Source organism: Chenopodium quinoa, unplaced genomic scaffold, assembly GCF_001683475.1.
Source record: "Chenopodium quinoa cultivar QQ74 unplaced genomic scaffold, ASM168347v1, whole genome shotgun sequence".
In the NCBI taxonomy this organism is placed as follows: domain Eukaryota; kingdom Viridiplantae; phylum Streptophyta; class Magnoliopsida; order Caryophyllales; family Amaranthaceae; genus Chenopodium; species Chenopodium quinoa.
In genome coordinates this window covers 9,622,932-9,643,755 of record NW_018743920.1, presented here as the reverse complement: position 1 = coordinate 9,643,755, position 20,824 = coordinate 9,622,932, and the positions used below count along the sequence as shown (strand labels likewise).

General features: G+C 36.7%; 2 protein-coding genes and 1 pseudogene across 7 annotated transcripts; 2 read left to right on the top strand and 1 right to left on the bottom strand.

Annotated features, from left to right (window-relative positions):
* Nucleotides 1-144: 144 nt before the first annotated feature.
* Nucleotides 145-5,220, bottom strand: LOC110688529 (annotated as a pseudogene).
* A 2,197-nt stretch (nt 5,221-7,417) lies between these two features.
* LOC110688527 (glucan endo-1,3-beta-glucosidase 9-like) lies at nt 7,418-11,182 on the top strand. The gene is made up of 2 exons (XM_021865294.1): nt 7,418-8,026; nt 9,801-11,182. The coding sequence occupies exons 1-2, from the start codon at nt 7,668-7,670 to the stop codon at nt 10,894-10,896; spliced, it is 1,455 nt and encodes a 484-aa protein (XP_021720986.1). The 5' UTR covers nt 7,418-7,667; the 3' UTR covers nt 10,897-11,182.
* Nucleotides 11,183-11,862: 680 nt separating this feature from the next.
* On the top strand, nt 11,863-16,619 carry LOC110688526 (transcription initiation factor TFIID subunit 15b-like). 6 transcript variants are annotated; one of them, XR_002504609.1, is made up of 8 exons: nt 11,863-12,352; nt 12,501-12,621; nt 13,094-13,808; nt 14,487-14,637; nt 14,719-14,794; nt 15,434-15,630; nt 15,743-15,792; nt 16,361-16,619. XR_002504609.1 is itself a non-coding variant. In XM_021865293.1 (6 exons), exons 1-6 carry the CDS (start codon nt 12,121-12,123, stop codon nt 15,531-15,533), a joined length of 1,395 nt encoding a protein of 464 aa, XP_021720985.1. In that variant the 5' UTR covers nt 11,863-12,120; the 3' UTR covers nt 15,534-16,619. The 6 variants fall into 6 exon arrangements, 1 of the variants encoding a protein (XP_021720985.1); XR_002504608.1 differs by having other exon boundaries at nt 16,351-16,619; XR_002504607.1 differs by having other exon boundaries at nt 15,743-16,619.
* The last annotated feature ends 4,205 nt before the right edge of the window (nt 16,620-20,824 follow it).

Here is a 20,824-nt window from a genome sequence, read left to right as displayed (position 1 = left end):
TAGTATGAAAGCATAGTCTCATCACGGAAAAAGGTCATTTGCACCTACTTGAGCATCTAAGCTCCTCCAGACCCCATACAAGCACAATGAAGTACTAGTCTGGCATAGAAATAGGTCGTAAGATGTGCATGCGATATACTTTCCTTAGGTACATAACTTTTCATGTAAACTTTGCATTAAACTTAGTGTTGAGATGATCTTGAGACCTTTTACACATTTCCAGTTATATTTGCGAGGTGAGCACTGAAAGATATTCCAATATCCTAGGCATACAAAGTTGCTACACATTTAAAATTTACCTGCAGATTAAGGAATCAGTCATCTGAGCTATAATCACTAGATTCGGCCAAGATGGGAAGAGCAGCACAGCAGAACGACTCCTTGTCTTTGAGAAGTAAATAACTTCCATCTGAATTCCACTTCAAATCAACTACAGTGAAATGTGGCAGAGGATTGCTTACACAATATGCACCAGAAGGGGTCCAGATGTACAAATGTGAGCTTCCTGTACAAAATGCAAGGCGGCAAGATGTTGGGTTCCAAACTGCAGCTTTGATGGGCTCCTTTTGCAGCAATATAGCAGCCAGTTGAAGTTGTTGCATATCCCATATCCAGAGAGTAGTTGGAATGGTGTCATCACGTGTATAAATATATTGGCTATCGCTGCTCCAAGCCATAAGGCCTGCAACAAGATTGATAATGTGAAATATTTACCACACTGAAATCCAGTCAATCTTGATAAAGGTCTTTTCCTTTATTGAAGCTTTGAGTGCTAAGAAAATTAATGGTCATTCATATTACTATACTCCAATGAATTTCTTTGAACAATTTTTATATGTGTCGTCCTCAAACAATATAAGGAATCTATTCCAGATCCCTGTAAATGTAAGTCTATTTATGCCATGTACAAAAGGCCAAAAAATGTTCACAAAACACAAATGATAGTTCTAATGAATTCACATACAATAAATGAAATCGATATAAAGTCAACAATTGATAATGATGAACAATTGAACTTTATAGACCTAAAATCACCGAGTTCTCTGTAGGTATTAATGAAGTGGAAATAAAGACAAGCTAGGAAACAATAGATTTCTTAGTGTTGCTGAGTATGTTGACTAATTGGATGATGGGTTGGTAGACTTAGAACTATTTTAATTATTTTAAGTATACAGAAAATTGTATGTACTTCAATATATTTGATTGGTACAGAATGGTGAACAAGTGAATCAGGTTAAACTATTAACCCAAATATGCCTCATAAAATCAAAATGTATACATGAAGGAATGTCAGCCATCAGAAAACCCGAAGCATGCCTCATTAATTTTTCTGTTACTTCTTCCGTAGAAAATTGCAAATAAATAAATATTCAGTACGGTTATATAGAATAAAACAGAAAAAAATAAGCTTACCAATGCCTTGTTTTGGGTTTGGTTTGTCCATAGCAGGCTTCTGGAACGGCAAAGTAATTGGTAAATCTGCTACTTCATACCTAACTCCTATTTGTCTTTCTGAAACATCTGCTTCAAAAAACAAAAAGGCTAGTCACTAGAAGAAATGACAACCCCATGCTAAAGCTTAAAACCAAATAAGCTCCAACCTAAACTCTTAAAATGCTTTTTCCAAGATAAGGAAGTTTTCATGGCATTGGATAGAAAATCTCAATATCATGATTAACAATTTGTAGGGTGGGTCACATCTCATATGCAAGCAGAGATCTACCAATGAAGTGCCTAGAAGACGTTTACCCTACAACTACAAAAATAACTTAAAATAAAACCAAGGTAAAAGCTAACACTTAACATTCAACTTTAAGATTTAATTTGAACTCTGAAACCTTTCCAAAGGAGAATTAATTTCAATAATAGTGTATGTCAGAACTACACTTCAGTGCCCCCGCAGCAATGAGAAACATAGATTGGGCTGAAAACTACGAACTTGCTCAAAAGTTCTAAAGCCCAAAAAGACGAGAAAGACAAGAAAAAGGAAAGGTATGTGGAAGAGAAGAAAGTGGGTGTTGAATTCCTGTTGTTATCTGCTAACACTTTTAGATATTGAGTGTCACATATTCGAAATCATTTCTGAAGATATTTGGGACAATAGGCTACTACACCACAACAGGCAGTTGAAAAATAATCCATGGCTTATAGGCTATATCAAGTTGACATGTCTAGTATATTTACTCAACAGGCTCTTCTGAAGTCCTTTTGAGTGTTCTCTAAGAAGAAATGTAAGATGTCTTACAAACATAGCTCAGAATGAGAAAGCTAACTTACCAAAATTGCTGTCATAAGGATCACTACTCAAACACAACCCAGCAATATCGAGCTGAGGCTGCTCATCTTCCTCCTGAAAATGACGTTTACAGAGACACAGATTAAAAAAATTAAACAGTATCCAATGGCGTAATCATCCAAACAGCTCAAGTTAGGAATTGAAAAGAGAAGGTTAAAAAAGTAACCTTAAAGACGACTGCACAAGAGGAACCACGAACATTAGGCAAATGCATAAATTCAGCAAAAATTTTCCATGTAAGACGATTGACAACACGCAGCATCTGATCATAGCTTCCAATAGCGAGAAATTGACCGCAAGGAGACCATGAAACACTCTTGACACCCAAACCACTTTCATATGCCTGGTACTTCAATAAACATCGTCCATCAGGTGTGTATATCAGGAACTGTACAAAGTGATTTCCATAAGAATGAACTCGATACAAAAAAAAAAAGTGGATAATTTGACATGGCTTATAATCATCAATAAGGGAATAACTGTATGCACGTACCTTGTATTCAAGAAGTGAATCCCAGACAACAATAGAACTATCATCAGGTGACCACTCAACATCAGCCAAATCCAGTGTGTCAACAGCAAAAACACCCATTATCTCCCATGAATCACAAGACAACAGATTAACGTAATCCTTGCAATCACGTCTTGTGCAAACTGCAGCAAACTTGCCATCTCGGGTAAATGAAACCCCTTTGACAGGATGCTTTGGCCATCTTACATGTACACAAGCAGTGTTCAACAGTGACCAAACTGAACCTCAATTGGAAGTCTGAAGTAGTGAGTATGTGACGACTGTCAGGACTCCACCTAGCATAGGCAATACCAGCTAAACCTTCATCTATTTTACATGTCCATTCAGGTTGAGTTATTGACCATACTTGTATTGTCGGTCTCTTATAGAGACCACATAATATGTATTCAGAATCAAGAGCCCACTGAATGTAGCTTATCTTATCTAAGCATGAAAATAATTGCACCACCTGTACACAAAAGAGTGATACACATTCCGTTTTTAGTAGAGAGCAGAAAATATGAGAAACAAATTAGATTCGATGTATGTGCAAACAGTTTGAGGAAACGAGGAACCAATATACATGTCTAAACATTAGTATGTAGAATTGTAGAAAAGAAAAAATAGCAATTTGACAGTACTAGCACCTTAAAAGACTGAGTGTCACGGATCACCAGACGATAATCAACTGCAGCAGCAATGTAGCGAGCATTGGGAGAAAAACAGCACGGACCTGTCTGCTTATACGAATCAGTGAACTCCATTTTCCTGGAAATTCAATCACAATTTGCAAGCAAATATACCCTGTAAGACTCTCGAATCCCAAAGCTCAGCTAAAATTATCAAGTATCAACTATCCATATAAACAGATTTGAGAAGAAACACCTCCCTTAAACTCAAAGAGCATAAGATCCAGTAGCCAGTATATATATAGGTTAAAAGGCCACGTCAAAGATTGCCTCTTTAAATAGAACACCATGTGAGTAATAAAAATTACATCTTGCCTAGGTCTCCCACAGTTTACTTTCAAACTTTTGCTTAAAAAAAAATACTTACTAATAAAATTCCAATTCTTCTACTTGTGCTAATGGATCTATTTTCTTTGCCTCTTTAAGTCATCTTCTGAACAAATCCAATGGTAATTCACAGCGGCATCTTAACTTGTTGTGAAAGGTCCAACAGAATAATATATGGCAACATACTCAATACACCTTGAACAAATGCAAATAAGTAAAGAGTCCAAGGCCACATTATATTATGAGTGTTCAATACCCATGATATAAGCATAGCCACTTCATGTGCAAGGAACCACCAAAAGCGCCGTGTAGAAGAGGTCCAGGATATAAGGTGGAGAAGCCAATATTCTTAAGGTGACGAAACATGACTTAAAAACACAAACCATGGTACAAGATCAGATGTTGTAAGGGGATCGTTTAAACTCATCAAAACAAACAATATTCTTACTATTTCAAGCTTTAACTGCATTCCTTATAACCAACTAAATGCGCCCCACTTTCCACTTCATCTAGTCTAAGGAAAGCAATTAGTCAGGATTCACTTTTAATTTGTTTCCAATGCAACAAGTTTAGTTCAGATTTCAAAGATCATTCTCTATTCTTTTAGCGTAACATCGGAACAAAGTTACACATTCTTTACTATTGTTGGCCCCCATCAGGCATCATGACATATATAGTGAAAATTACAATGTTCAGACTTCAGAGATCACTGTGTTCGAACCAGCAAGTACACATCGAGGTGGCAAACTGCAGATTATAGCAAATTAACTACATTTTCTAACCTACAACAAGGCAAATTATAACCAAGAAACTCATGAAATAACGATCTAACTATCTTAAAACCAACACGGAATTGCAGCAAAATTTACAAGAACAACTCTATATTTACACCTAAATCTCACTACACGTTGACCTAAAATCTAACCCCCATTATACAATACATTCTGCTTTTTACCTAAATTAGTGTTACCACATTATAATTCTAAACGATTACTACTGATTTCATCTTACATTATCAATAATACATCATTCTACACAAATCCACAATCGAGTTTTCAAATTCCCAATTCAAGCTAACAAGCAAAAACAAATTCAAAAAAGAAATGTGATAGGAAATCAATTTCAATTTGCAGAAGTAGTTATGAGCTTAAAACTCGGATCCGATGAATAACAACCAAATTGAATCAAATATTGGTATGAAGATAAAACCCTAACCTGTGCAATGCCGAAACCGAAACCAACACCAACAAAGTAGCGTTGAGGTGTTTGGAGGATTAACCGGTTATCCGGAGTTTGCGACGGAATTTCGCCAGTGATGGATGTCTGAATTTTACAGAAATGATAGTGTGAAGATGGAGTGTGGTGAACTGAGCTTGGGCGGGTTGGGTTGGATTGGGGGAGTTTTGAACTTAAGTTAAAACTTAAAACCGCTATTTACATTTTTTTTTTTTAGTGATAGAGTAGTTTACAACCAAAGTACAGTAGCTTTTTCTTTTACTTATCTCAATTATAAACAAATTCAAATACAAGTAGCATTTTCGTAAATAAATACTCCGTATTAATCAAAATTAGCTTTCTAGTCTGTGCAATGCATGGATTTTTCATAAAAAATTGTATTGAAAGATGAGTGAGGAAATACCAATTAATCATTATGCATGTAATGTGTAACCGAAAACATAATTAGAGAAATTAAAATTTTGAGACTTTAATACAAAATGAGGATTGAAAAAAAGGTGGAAGGACTAAAATTAAAGAGAGAAAAGAAAAGGCAAGGTTGAATTGAAAAGGGGAGATGAAGATAAAGTGTTTGATGAATTAAAGAGTTAAGAAATAGTGTGATAAAAAAAAATTAAAAAAAGGTAAGATGACATGTGGCACATTGGGTTGGAAAAGAAGATAGGGAACTGTAATAGAATGGGGACATGTGTTTTTCTTGGTTTGAGTTTTAAAATACTAATATTAAGTTTAGATATTACTTTGTATTTATTTGATAAATAAATTACATTATAAGAAACTATTATTCGATAAACAAAATTTGTTTACACAAGGGTTTGTGAAATACCTTAGTATCACTCTTGCTTATACTACAATAGTGAATTAGAAGGGCAAGAAAATGATTTACCCCATCATATTATATTACAATTAGATAACTTTCTAAATCAAAATACTCCGTAATTTCATAAATTAATCTGATATGTTCAATGAGATTTAAGATATGTTTATTTATATATGAATCCTGGCCTCTCAACCTGTTCTTGTGTGGAATTTATTTTTTTATTTTAAAAAAAAAATAATCTTAAAGAGCACTACCATCAATAACTTAATACTAAAAGCAAAACAAGTGATACATATGTCATCCACTAGTTGAAAATTTTCCCTCCAATTTTCCTTTCCTCCCTCCAATTTTTCTTTCCTTTTTTTTCCCTATCAATACTTTATGAAAGATATATAAACCCTTTAATATTCTCCTTCCATTTTGGCGATTATATATATTTTTTTTCATACACACTCAAATGGAATATTTTATATTAAGTAATTTTTGTTATAAAAATGAGCATAAATGTTATGCCGTATAAAAACAATAACATAAATAAGTAGTATATTAAAATACTATTATTATTATTATTATTATTATTATCACCTTACTTCTAAATTATAATTAAAACCTACGTACTACTCACTCATATTTAAAAATTGATTCTATATATAGTAGAAAAATAAAATAAAAGTTAATTAAATTTGCATAAACCAATGTGTGGTGTATGTCAAATTTGGTCAACAAAATAGGGACATGATAGTGTATATAGCATGGTTTTAAATAATCAATAATCACTTATTTTCCTTCACATTTATAAAGTCTAACACATCACTAGCCTTTACATCATTGCATGTCAAATATAGATAATTAAAAAACTTAATTTATTCTACTTAAATGTGATTCTTTTTTAGCATATAATGGCTAAATTAATGTTGTAGTTCACTTATATAATTTAGTAAACCGTGCATTGCACAGGACTTTAACTAGTACTTTTTTTTTTTTTGTGTTACCTATACACTGGATTTGTCTTGAATATTCCTATGAATAAAAACAATAGGGGTGTATGTTTGGTGTTCGGTTTGACAATAGGGATGTATGTTTGGCGTTTGGTTTGAATTTAGGCTAAATTCAATCCACTCTAAATTAAAAATCATTTTGAAAAGTTGAGTTTAATCCAAATTAGATTTCGTTTATTTGAATTCTATCCGATTAAGATTTCAGTGATTTATTAAAGGCAAAACTGGTCTCAGTAGCACCAACTATAGCGTGGGTGTACCAACAACACAACCTTAAGCGGGTGCAACTCACGTTGTAAACTATGACCTTGGGTGTAGTCCACAACCCAAATTGTAGATTTGTTGTAATAATTATGGATGAAATGACATAATCTACTACTTCATATGTAGTATTTTTTATTTCATATATGATGTTTTATGTCATTTTCATGAATTATATGGATTTCGGTGCGAGAAATAACATAGATTAGAGGATATAGTCATGTATTATTTTTCAACTCTAATGTCATTTATGTCATTTCATGTACCTAAACTTATAGTTCATGGTATTAAGGTGACTTTTGCCAAAACTGCTAATGCTAAAATGCTTGAGCACCTACCGGGGTAAAGTAAGACAAAGTGTGATAAAATTCAAAAACAATCGGACCAAAGTCACACGGTCACTCCCACACCTTTAGCATTAAAAAATCACACACAAAAAAAGCTCACACCTCTTTTAAATAAAAAACCCCAGCCAAAATTCCAAAACGAATGAATACATCAGTGGTAAATTAATCCACTGTTTCTCTCTATGGCTCTACTTCATTACAACCAGAATTACCTGGGTTTTGTGGCAAAACTGCTACTAATAGCAACACTCGCCGTTGGAGTAGAAGCCATTGGAGTGAATTGGGGAAGAAATGCATCACACCCACTTCCACCTACAAAAGTTGTGCAACTTCTTAAATATAACAATATCACCAAAGTTAGGCTATTTGAAGCTGACCCTTTTGTTCTTCAAGCTCTTCAAGGTTCCAAAATAGAGGTCATTTTGGGTATTCCAAATTCAATGTTACCCAGGTTAAATTCTTCTTTGAAGGTTGCTCAGAGTTGGGTACATGATAATCTTACTCGTTTTCTATCTGATTCTTCCCCTAAAGTTCGAATTCAGTATGTTCTTTCTTGCTTTATTTTCCGTTTTGGGTTTTTGTTGTTGCAAATTTGAGATTTTTGTTGCTTAATTGAAGAAATAATTAATGGGTTTTGATAATTTATGTGAATTTGTGTTTTGTCAATGTTCTGTATCTTGTTAGTTTTTGATTCTAAGTGTTGTATATTGCTCAGTATTTTATGCATAATTTGTTGATATCATGTTCAGTTTGGGCGGGAGATGAGCTTAGAATTGGCGAAAAAATGGGATTGATCTGAAGTAATGCAAAATGCAATAGTAGTGTTTTGAGTGTGTGACAGCTAGATGGCATTGCAAACCACTTAATTAGATAGATACTCAGATGAATTATTAATTAATAATTGTAGGACTAAGTAATGTGGTATTTTTCTTTCCTGTTTAGACGCGTTTTTTTTTTTTTATTTTTTTATTATTGGGTACAAGTGTGAGTATGTTGTGGACTTGTTGTACATTGTAAGGTTGGTTTCAGGATGGAACCTCGTTTTGCCTATGCGGGTTGTCTCTCATCCTTGTTTGTCCTTCATTTCTAGCATTGATATAAGGCACATAGTAATGGCGTGTTGTAGTGATGATATAGTGTTAACTGTAATTTAAGACATGTTTCAACTTGGTTGGCGTGCATTCTTCCAACCACATATAATGCTTCATGAGTCATGACTCCCCCACCTATTGTTCCTTTAAAAATGGAGAAGCATTGCTATGGTTTGGAATGGTAATTATATCACGTGTGACAGTGTCACGGTGTGTGTGAATTTGTTGCAACTACGATGTTGGTTTTTATTGGTTTAATCACGTACCCATGTGCATTAATAGTGCCTCATAGATTGCTATAAATGTCTTTTCTTTGTAGCCCGTGCCATAACCATGGCCACACTCTAACTAATTACTTGGCTGATAAAAGAAGTGTGGACGATTGGGCACCGTGTTTTCTCAATTTGTGATCACTAGACTTGTGATGTTGAATTATGATGACACAAGTTGTGTTAATATAAATGCTACTTGAATAAAATCTATCCAGACTCCAGAGTCTCAAATGATGGCATACTTTGTAAGGGCACCATTCTGTTTACCCTTACCCTCTAATGATTGTACTGCCTCAGCTGGGTTGAGGGTATAGGGCACGGATTGGGTTCAGACTTCAGATATAGTCTCACCCTCATCTGCAAAGACTCATAGAGGTTTCTGTTTGACCCTATAAAACATACAAGTTACCTACTGAACTAGTGCAGAGTGCTCAACTCTGTCCCAAAAAAGAATAAATTTGTGCTTGAATAGCGAATACAGTCTTTTTGTACTTGTCTAAACTGAAATTACCATGCATCATGCAAGGGAAGAAGGCAGGAATACATATGGTGTTTGCTTTTAAGATCATTCATTGTTCACTTTGTAAAAGTAGATTACTGTCGGTTTTGCACTTAGCTGGACAATTTTACTAGGAGGAAACATTATTAGGCTTTGCAACTTAATGTTATCGATAAACTTAATAAGACTAGTAGCATTTTAAACTTTAAAGAGAAGTGGATGCTGATACCTGTATCACTGCTAAGACATGTTGATTTCTCAAAATTTTCAATGATGCTTCTCTGTAGGTTCTCTGGCTTAGTTTGTGCTAGATCAAATCGATGTGTACTATGTATCCCCACCAACTGGCTAGCTGCTTAAGATTTTTATAACTCGGAGTGTTATGTTCTTTTTTTTTTTATGTTTCCTCTTTATTTGAGAGAATTGCTGTCCTTATTGACTGATCGCTGACAGGTACATTGCTGTTGGGGACAGTCCATTTCTGCAATCTTATGGTGGGCAGTATGTTCCTTATGTTGTTGGTGCTTCCATGAACATTCAAGCAGCCTTAACTAGGGCAAACATAGCAGACCAGGTAAAGGTGGTCGTTCCATGTAGTTATGATGCCTTTCAAACAGAATCTGGGTTGCCTTCTAAGGGGCACTTTAGGCCTGATCTCAACAAGACCATGATCCAGCTGCTTGCGTTTCTCTCTAAGCATAACTCACCATTTATGTCAAGCATATCTCCCTTTCACCTTTTTCAACAGAATAAAAACATCTCCCTTCATTTTTCCCTCTTTAAGGAAACTTCTCACCCTCATAAAGATGGAAAAAAGGTCTATGACAATAGCTTTGACTTGAGCTATGATACTTTGGTAACTGCGATATCAGGTGCTGGCTTTCCCCAAATGGATATCATCATTGACCAGATCGGATGGCCCACAGATGGAGTGGTTAATTCCAATTCCTCCACAGCTGAATCATTCATGAAAGGCTTGTTGAGCCATCTTCGTAAGAAGTCAGGGACTCCATTGAGGCCCCATAAACCACCAAAAGAAGCATACATTCTCAGTCTCTTAGACGAGGATCAAAAAAGCATTGTTGATGGTGGTTTTGAGAGACACTGGGGAATTTTTACTTTTGACGGACAAGCTAAATACAGCGTTGATTTTGGCCAAGGCTCAAGAAGCCTCGTAAATGCTCAAAATGTGGAGTATCTCTCTGCCAAATGGTGTGTTGTGAATGACAACAAAGATCTTAGCAACGTTACGGCAAGTGCCTTAGATGCATGTTCCAATGCAGATTGCAGTGCCCTCTCTCCTGGGGGCTCGTGTTATAATCTTACTTGGCCTGGGAACATTTCTTATGCTTTCAATAGCTATTATCAGCAGCATGATCAAAGCCCTGATGGGTGTGAATTTGGAGGGTTAGGTTTGGTTACTACTGTTGATCCATCTGTAGATAATTGTAGATTTTCTGTTCAACTCCAGACTGCATACGGAGGTTTTCTTCAAGTGCCTTCGTCAATGTACTTGATTCTTTTGTACACGGCAGGATTTCTGATATAATTATGTAGCTCCACAACTCAGAACTATGGCAAGCAGCAATTTTCATCTGTTTCTATGTAGCTGCGTCCTAGAGATTTTGTTAAAGGAGAGCAAGCTTAAAATGACTGTTTAGGCTTCCCCTTTCCTTTGCTGTTTAGGCTGGGTTAATTTATCTGAGTTGGTTGCTTGATTTTTTGTCCAAGTTTAGAATGACTGTTGTACATGGTTATTTCTGATTTCTTTCACCCTGTAAAAATCACAGCAGTGCTGAACATGATGAAAGGAGGACTTCATTGGATCTTGACAATATGCGTTCTTCCAGTATTATTCTCAAGCTTTGATAGTTAGCTTTTTCATGAATAGCTTTTTCTCCATTTTCTATGAACATGTGGACAGGGGAGGGGGAGGACCTATGTTACTCTGAATTGGTGGACATGGCTACGTGTCTAAGACTAAGTGGTAAATTTGACTATTTAGTGAAAATTTTACATGATACTGACCCAAAATGAAGTGTTACAATGTCTTACCCATATCTAAATGTTAAAATCTGACAAGTGAAATAAAAAGTCTTGTAATATAAGAGAGAACAACATGCTATAAATCTTTGAGAATAGCAAAACATATTGCAAATAAAGTTTCACCTCTAAGATTGTCTCACTACAGTTTCATACATTAGAATTACGATTGACTTTAACAAAAGCAAAATTATACATATATAATAGTGTTGTAACTTTCACTTCATAATTCATTATTCGTTAATTAAAATCATTATTTTTTAACTTTATTTTTAATTTTTACGGAGTACGTATCTATTGAAATTTGGCTAATGTTTAAAAAATTGTTGAAAATGAGTAGACTTTAAAAACTCGTTCTTGTTTTGTAAAAAAAAAAAAAAAAAAAAAAAAAAAAAAAAAAAAAAAAAAAACCAAGGGTGTATTTGTGATTTTGTGGACAGAAAGGCATTTGATGAAAAATGAAAATGGAAAATTCAAGAACATAAAGACCAAAAATATCTGTAGAATTCTCTTAACTTGGCTGGTCTAAACTGGAAATTATGTTTAAACCCAAAAAAACGCTGACTCGACTCATTTATATTTCTCTCTTACCCTAGAACTAGAACACCCTATAATCGCCTCCTTCTCCAACTGTTACCAATTTTCCGCTTCTTTTCTCTCTCTCTCTATCTTCTCCCTAATTCTCTCTCTCTAGTTTCTATTCTAACTAAACCCTAGATCTCGTCTCACGATGTACGGCGGTGGCGGTGAATCCAATCCTCCTCAAGGAGGAAGCGGATACGGCGGTGGTTATGGCGGCGGAAGCTATGGAGGCGGTGACAGAGGTAGCGGATATGGCGGTGATAGAGGTGGTGGATATGGCGGTGGTGGTGGTGGTGGTGGAGGAGGAGGAGGAGGAGGTTATGGTGGCGGTGGTAGAGGTGGTGGTGGTGGTGGATATGGCGGTAATTCTGACAGTCGAGGTATTTTACTTGATCTTTCTCATATTCTATTGTTTTTTCGATTATTTTGATTAGGGTTTTTTTAATTTCGTTCGCTAGTTAATTGTCTTGGTTAATGTTGCTGTTCGCTGTTGTAATGTGTGTAATCTTGTGATTGTGTTGTTTGAAGGTGGTGGATATCAAGGAGGAGGAGACCGAGGCAGTCGTGGAGGTGGAAGAGGCGGCGGCGGCGGCGGCGGCGGCCGTGGAGGTAGTGGAAGAGATGGCGATTGGCCTTGTCCTAATCCTGGGTAATTTTTATTTATTTTAATTCTTTTTTTTTTTTTTATTTTGAAATTTGCATCCAAGATATTATTATGCAAATTAGTAATTTCAAGTTGTTAGATGGTAAATTTAGTTATAGGACCTGTAAGAGTGTGAGACTGTAAGTATAATTTGTATTGGTGCAAAAGTTCAATCTTTATTCCGCAATAGTCCAAGTAAAGCTGCTTTGTTTATATGTATATATCTTGAATTTTGTTCTTTTTCTTGTTATTTGATGATACCATGCTTAAGTACTCCAAAGAGTATATACTTTGAGTTGTGGAGGAGTGTTTCATGTTTGGGTGTTTTTGTTGTATTTGATCTTGTTGAAGGTCAATACAAAAACTCTCTTTTTCTGTATTTATTTTGCTGGACTGAGATGATGTTTTAATCTTTGTTTTACAAAAGTTAATTTCGTAATTTTAGAAGTTTAGCAATTGAAACTGAAAATTTGTGTAGTTGCGGGAATTTGAACTTTGCTAGAAGAACTTCTTGTAACAAATGTGGGGAACCTGCTCCTGCGGGTGCTGGAGGTGGTGGTGGTGGTGACTGTAGAGGTGGAGGTGGAGGTGGTGGTGGTGGTGGTGGTGGCTACAATAGAGGAGGCAGTGGAGGATATGGAGGTGATAGAGGGGATAGGGGTAGGGATTATGATGGTGGAAGAGGTGGAGGTAGGGATAACAATTATGAAGGTGGAAGAAGTGGAGGTAGCAGAGGTGGTTCTTATGGTGATGGTCATGGTAGAAATGACAGTGGATATGGCCAGGCTCCCCCAGCTGCACCTTCTTATGGTGGAGCTGTACCGAGCCCTTATGGTGCAAACCCTGTCTATGGGAATGATTCTGCTGTCCCTCCGCCTACAAGTTATACTGGTGGGCCTGGTTCTTATCCTCCATCATATGGAGCACCAGCAGGTGGCTATGGTGGTGATGCTTCTGGAGATTATCGTGGTGCTGGCCGTGGTGGACCCCCTAGTGGTGGGTATGGTGGTGGTCAAAGACAGTCAAGTGGTGGTTATGGTGGCGATGCTCCTACTTCTGCTGAACCTCCTAAAGTGAAACAATGTGATGAAAACTGCGGAGATTCTTGTGACAACTCCAGGATTTATATCTCGAATTTGCCACCGGATGTCGCTATTGAAGAACTTAGAGAACTTTTTGGAAGCATTGGAATTGTAAGATTTGTTACTACTGCTCTCTAAAGTTTAAATGTTCCTTTGCTGGTTTTTTATTTTCTTTTTTTATTCTTAAAATTATCTGGTATTTGCTAGTGTTCTGCTATAGATTAGAGTATTAATTTCTTTCATCCCTCACTTATCTGCTAGACTAAATTTTAACAGTTTCTCATTCTGGTGTTTTTCCCCGCTATTTCTTTTATGTATCAATCATAAATTGTAAGAGCAACTATTCACACAGCCCTTTTTTCTGAAAAATACTTGTTTAACTTTCATCGTTTCCCTAATTTTCTGTTGCAGAATTTTCTCTTGTTGTTTGTACAAGTTTAAGGGTTTTTTTTTTTTTTTTTTTTTTTTTTTTTTTTTTTTTTTTTTCCCAAACATAATCTTTAGTTTCAGGATGAAGTGTTTTTCAATGTTAATGTTATACATTGTCAATCTTTTTCTGCGGGATCAGTGATAACTATTGGGGGTCAGAATGATGGATTGAATATGATACTGTAAATGTGATGAGTTTTGATGGCCTTTAATATGTTCTTCGCCTCTGGTTTGGATTTCATGTTTATAAGTTCATGTATAAGAGATGGCTGAATAGTAGCATGTGACAGCATGAGCATGATAAATCCAAATTGTTTAGAATTGGTGGTTCTAGTAGTTAACATCTATTTTGGTATTCAGGTTGCAAGAATCAAGCAAAAGAGGGGCTACAAGGATCAGTGGCCGTACAGTATAAAACTATACACAGATGATAGTGGAAAGAACAAGGGTGATGGTGTTTTGTCTTATGAGGACCCATCAGCAGCTCATTCTGCTAGGGGATTTTTTAACGGTATGTTGGGAGCCAATGTCTCATTTAATCTATCATCGAGTTTGATTTGTTAGTTACTTGATATGATTTCTTTTGATGTAGGTTATGATATCAGAGGGCACAAGATAAATGTTACAATGGCAGAGAAGTCTGCTCCGAGGGCACCTCAATCTTTTGGGTATTTTTCTTGCTCAATTTTACCATGCTAATATGCTATTGATGAATTGACCTGTATTTTAAAGCTGGATCCTCTTGTGTTTGCTATTGATTTTTAGTGATTGAAAATTAGGTGGGATTTGAGTCCTCACTTAATCATCATGAACTTAATACGAAGTGTTGTGTTTTGATTGGGTCATCCATTCCCACCTTACATTTTGTTTGTTGGTGCCTGTATGCTTTTGTTATGTTTTTGGGAGCCCCATTGCATTTTGTACAATTTTGTTGAAGATTAGGGGTAACATTTTTTAAATATGTGAGTAGTATTAGCAATACTTTAATTAAGAGGGTGTTTTAAATGTTTATGCATAATGACATTCTTGCTGTTTGCTAGTTACATCATTGTGTTTACAGCCTCTTGATTGGCATGTGTTGAGTTATTCACTCAGTCAAAGGGTGCTTGAAATATGTTTATATTAGTCTTATTCAGAATGTGCTGCCAGAGTGCTAGCATCTTATCATCTTGTGGACGAATATATTTCTTGCGTGTGTTATCAGTTATTGATTCTCTCTCGTTATCGTTTGTAATTTTCTCAATTTTGTGATTTTTCGTATGCTGAAAAAATGTGTCCTTATTGTTATGTTTTCTTCTGTACTATAGAGGCGGTGGTAGAGGTGGTTATGGAGGTGGAGATCGTCGAAGAGACTATGGAGGTCCAGATAGGCATTCTCATGGTGGAAATCGTTCTCGCCCATACTGAGAATTTCTCGAGCATATTATGTACTAAGAAAAAATGTTGTCTTGAGGAATTTTATTGTAGTCTCGCTGCGGGGTTGTTCCCAAAAGGAGATAAAGAGGTAGGTTGTTCACTTGCTTTGAGCAATGCCCCTTTACTCCTTTAGTAGCTTACTTTGAGGGGTTTTTTTCTAGGGTTGGGATTGATTTGAACTGTGTGACTGTCTTTTATAGAGGCAAGTGGATAAATCTCAAAATTGCTGCTATGGTAGTTGAACTTTCAGGTGAGTGCTGCTTTATTGAGACTGCATATCTTTGTTTAGAAAATTTAGCTAGTGGACTTTTAGCTTATAGTGAAGATTTAGATTGCATTTTTGAGTTGAATTTAAGGTTTGTGAGCGCAGTCGTTGATTTTGCTTGGTACGTGGGGAATTTTTTGGTGTCATTGTTAGTTTTATATTTTGCTGGAAACTAATTTCAAGTTTTTGGTAAGATTGATAGGACTAGATAGCAAAATCTTACAGATAACAATTGGAATTGGAAAAAAAATATATTGAACTGAAAGGCTGCAGTGACATTTAGCTGGCCCTTGAATAGTATTTGTTGGTTATGAGTTGAAATTGGATCAAACTCAAGCCTCGAACGACGTCTGTCCATATTTGATTTTTCATCTTTTATCTTTTGTTGTTCACGTATTGTTGATGTTTGTGTCTTGATAGTACATAGTTATAGGTCGTGTGGCCTTCTTAGTCGTTCTGTCAAATTATAGTTGGTTTGAGTGCTATTTTAAGTAACTGGTAATCACAACTTGAGATGCAAAGTAACATCTATCTGGCGCAAAGCATATGGAAGATAATGGAGTGCTGGGCTTGAAGACTTGGCAGGTCTAATGCAATCGTGTTTTGGAGTTTGCTTGGTGTACTCTTGCTGCTTTCAGACGTGCTCTTTGGTTGCCAAACTTCTTTAACAAAAGCGTAATTGGCGTAAAAACAGTGAACTTTACTTTTTGAGTTAGCTTTGTGCTGAATATAGACTGTAGAATAATCATTGTATAACTGGCTACAATATAAGTTTAATATCAATTAGCTAAAGTACATTTTGGCTTTCTTTTCATGCGTCTCATTGCTTTTCCTTTCATTCACAGTTTTGTTGGTCGTCTTCAATTGTAGCTTATGTTAACTTGTAAAAGTGGGCGGTGGTAGAGGTGTCCACCGTGCGAGTCGTGCGAGCTGGGTTAGGGTTAGGTGGGTCGCGGGTTGGGGTTTCATGACACACGGCACGACACACGTAGGGTAGGGTGGGCCGGGTCGTGGGTTGGGTCGGAGAAGTTGGACACACCAGGGTTAGGTTCGTGGGTTAGATGAGTCGTGGGTGGGTCGAGCTGGGTTTGTGGGTTAGACGGATCGTGGGTGGGTCGAGCTGGGTTTGTGGGTTAGACGGGTCATGGGTGGGTCGAGCTAGGTTCGTGGGTTAGACGGGTCAAGGTGGGTTAGTGAGTTAGGGTGGGTCGAAGGGTGGGTTAGTGGGTTAGGGTCGGGTGGGTTTGTGGGTTAGGGTCGGGTGGGTTAGTGGGTTAGGGTCGGGTGGGTTTGTGGGTTAGGGTCGGGTGGGTTTGTGGGTTAGGGTCGGGTGGGTTGTGTGGTGTTTTAATTTTTACAAAATTAACAATTTGATGGCTTGCTCTTAATTAAGATGCCTACGTATCCTTATATTATAAAATAAGGAATCAAAGCCAGCGTAGTTCTTATATTGTACTTCTTTTGAAATTTGGGGGGGGGCTTGGACCTATCTTTAGAAAACTAAAATTTAATTTTGCAATTAAATTGTAATTTTCGAAAAATAAGTTGCCTACGTATCCCGAAAGAATCAAAGCCCACGTAGTTCTTAGCGTACCTGATTTAGACTTTTCTAGCCACCCATGTTTGTTGCATCATCATCCCCGGAAGCTGCATCATCCGTTGACGACTCCAATATCATCACAGGATCATCTTCATCGTCTTCGTCTTCCTTTAAACCTTGAGTTCTTCTTTCAGCTTGATCCCAATCTTTCTTACAAACACAAATTTGAATGCTTTCCGGAGTTAAGCGAGATCTTTTTTCATCTAACACTCTTCTACCTGCACTAAAAGCAGACTCGGAAGCAACAGATGAAGCGGGAACTGCAAGTATATCTTTTGCAATTCTCGCCAATATAGGAAAACTTTTTTTATGTTCTTGCCACCATTTTATAATTTGAAAGTTGTTGTTGGTCTCATGTTGATATGACAAATAATCATTAATAGCAAGTGTTGAAGAAGATGATGATGAGAATGATGTAGATGCTTTGTGTTTTTTTTTTCATAACTTTATCAAGAAAACCAAATCTAGAATCGGAAGTGCTAGTAGTAGTTGGTGTTGCCAAATCAAAACCATAAATAGATGCATAATGATCATAAAGGTCTCCCAAAACAGATTTGCATTTGTTAATATATTCACTAACATCATAATCGATACTTAAACTTGTATAATAAAATTCTAAAAGATTTTCCAAACCTTCAGCTTTGACACCGGGGTCAAGAATAGCAGCAATTCCATAAATGATTGGAAATTCACTAAAATAAGTATGCCACTTACGTTTCATGCTATCAAGAACGGGACGAAGTCCATCAATCTTCATATGCTCTTCGATGGTGTGAACAACTTTAACACACTCAATTATGACTAAATGAACGTTAGGCTCATAAATATAAGAGAAAATATGAGTTGCACTATCAAAAGCATTTAAAACATCACGAACAAAAGAAGCATTAGTCCAATGACTTTCGGTTATTAACTCAGTAGGATCAACACGAGTCTCATTGTAAAGTTGGGTCAAAATATCACGATACTTTATAGCATCACTCAACAACTTGAAAGTAGAATTCCAACGGGTAGGGGTATCAATAGACCATTGTCTTTTCTTAAGACCTCTCTCTTTACACATAGCTATGTACTTTCTTCTAACTGACTGAGTAATCCTAATCCATTTTATAACTGTTCTAATTGGGTTTAGCAATGGTTGCAACTCAGCGAGACCCTCTTGAACAGACAAATTCAAAATATGAGCACAACATCTAACATGCAAGAGACTACCACCCAACAACAAATTCAACTCGGAGTCATTTTTCAAATAGTCAATACACTTTGTGTTTGCAGTTGCATTATCAAGAGACAAAGAAAAAACTTTATTATTCAAGTGAAATTCTTTTAAACAATCCAAAATACGAACTTTGATGTTAAAACCGGTATGCCTTTCTTCCATAGCTTGAAAACATAGTATACGTTTTTGAATAAACCAATCATCATCCACCCAATGAGCAGTAATGCAAAGAAAAGGTTCGCCAAAACTAGAAGTCCATGTATCACTTGTAAAACTAACACGACCATCAAAAGTACGAAATAATTCAATCAAACCACTCCTATACTTATAATAAGAAGTTTGTGTATAACGTCTTAGGGTATTTCGGGGGACACGAGTAAATGCAGGTTGTAATGCAACTTTATTAAAATGCTCAACGTTTGCATTTTCACCGTAACTAAAAGGGTATTCATTAGCAATAACTAAAGTACTCATTTCATCAATCATTCTATCTTTATTATAAATGAAAGGTGTACCTCCGCCGGGTTGGTTCATGTATCCACCCAATTGTGTTTGGACGCCACCCCCCGAAGGACGGGGGCCATTTTCGAACAAGTCGTGTTTATTTTGCAAATGCCGACTCAAGGTTCCGGTTCCATCTCCCGTTTTCCAATTATATGACTTGACATTTGCACCTAGCGCCTTGCAAACTAGGCATGTACACGTGAACCTCTTTGGTTGACCAGGTTGCCATCCCGGGGGTGTGACCTCAACTCGTTCAAAATGTTTCCACACCCAAGAAAAATGTGCTCGACCTCTACTTTCACCGCCACCACCTTTCATAAATCAAATTATTAAAATTAATTTTTAAATGCTATTCATGAAAATAAGCTTTTAAATTTTAAATATTTTAATTATACTTATTTAAACGCATTTTTCATGGTAATTAACTAATTGTAAATCATAGAAAATTGGAAACTAAACTAACTTTATAATCATTAATAATAGTTTTTTTAAATATTCATAACAATAAAAATTTAATTAGAAATTACCTTGAGATGAAGGTTGAGATGTTGGTTGCGATGGAGGTGGCATAGTTGAACTTGATGATTGGTGGGACTCGTGGGAGAAATGTTGTGGTGGAGACGTTTGAATATTTTGCCTATCTCCTAAACCATAATCTCCATATTCATTGACAAATTGGTTTAAATTTTCCGTATTAATTTCATACGAAAAATTTGCACCACCACTCCTTTGGCTACCACTTCGACCACCACTTTGACTCCTTCCCATTCCTCCTCTTGAGCTCATTTTTTTTTTGTATGATTACTAATTATAATATGGAGAAGAACTTTTTTTTTTTAGAATCTTAAGAATACTAATAATAATATTAAGGAGATTTTTTTTAACAAAAATATAACTCTATATAACACTTGAGAATTTGAGAACAATAAGAATTTTTAAGTAAGAGAGAAAGAAAGCTTGAATTTGTGTGGAAATTTGAGTGAAATGGAATTGGTATTTATAGGAAAAATAGAATGGATGATCATACACTTAAAAAACTAGCCGTTAGATACAAAAAACTAGCCGTTAGATACAAAAAACTAGCCGTTTTTTTTTTTAAAATGGATGTTAGGCCGTGCGGGCCGTGCGGGTCGTGCGAATTGTGCGGGCTGTGCGGGCCGTGCGGGTTGTGCGGGCCGTGCGGGTTGGGTGGGTCATGCGTGCGGGTTGGGTGGGTCATGCGTGCGGGTTAGGTGGGTTGGCTCGTGCGGGTTGGGTGGGTCATTCGTGCGGGTGGGCCGTGCGGGCTGGGTTGTGCCAGGTGGGTCGGGTTAGGTGGGTTCACGGGCTAGGTGTGTCGAATTAAATGAGTCAAAACGGGTTGTGCGATTTGGGTCGAATCAAACGGGTTAAACTGAGCTGGGTTGAAATGGGTTGTGTCGAAAATTTTGGACCCACGACACAACCCGGATTAAATCCGAGCTGTGCCGGGCTGTGCCGGATTGAAACCGGGTCGGACCCACGTGACCCACCAGCCGTGCGAGTTAGGGTGGGCTGGGTCCAACCCGGCCCACTGGCCACCTCTAGGCGGTGGTATCAATTAATTGAATTGTTTGAACCTGCAAAGTCCACCATAACAAAATTAACAATTTAACATACAAAGCGGTTAAGTCATAGCCCATGGCTAGACATTCCATTTGAGTAGTATTCGTCTA

Bases quoted from the DNA above. Each gene is read 5' to 3' on its own strand.
- LOC110688527 (XM_021865294.1), top strand. From the start codon at position 7,668: ATGGCTCTACTTCATTACAACCAGAATTACCTGGGTTTTGTGGCAAAA. The intron at 8,027-9,800 runs GTATGTTCTTTC...GATCGCTGACAG, and splicing joins TCCCCTAAAGTTCGAATTCA to GTACATTGCTGTTGGGGACA.
- LOC110688526 (XM_021865293.1), top strand. From the start codon at position 12,121: ATGTACGGCGGTGGCGGTGAATCCAATCCTCCTCAAGGAGGAAGCGGA. The intron at 12,353-12,500 runs GTATTTTACTTG...TGTTGTTTGAAG, and splicing joins CGGTAATTCTGACAGTCGAG to GTGGTGGATATCAAGGAGGA. The intron at 12,622-13,093 runs GTAATTTTTATT...AAATTTGTGTAG, and splicing joins TGGCCTTGTCCTAATCCTGG to TTGCGGGAATTTGAACTTTG.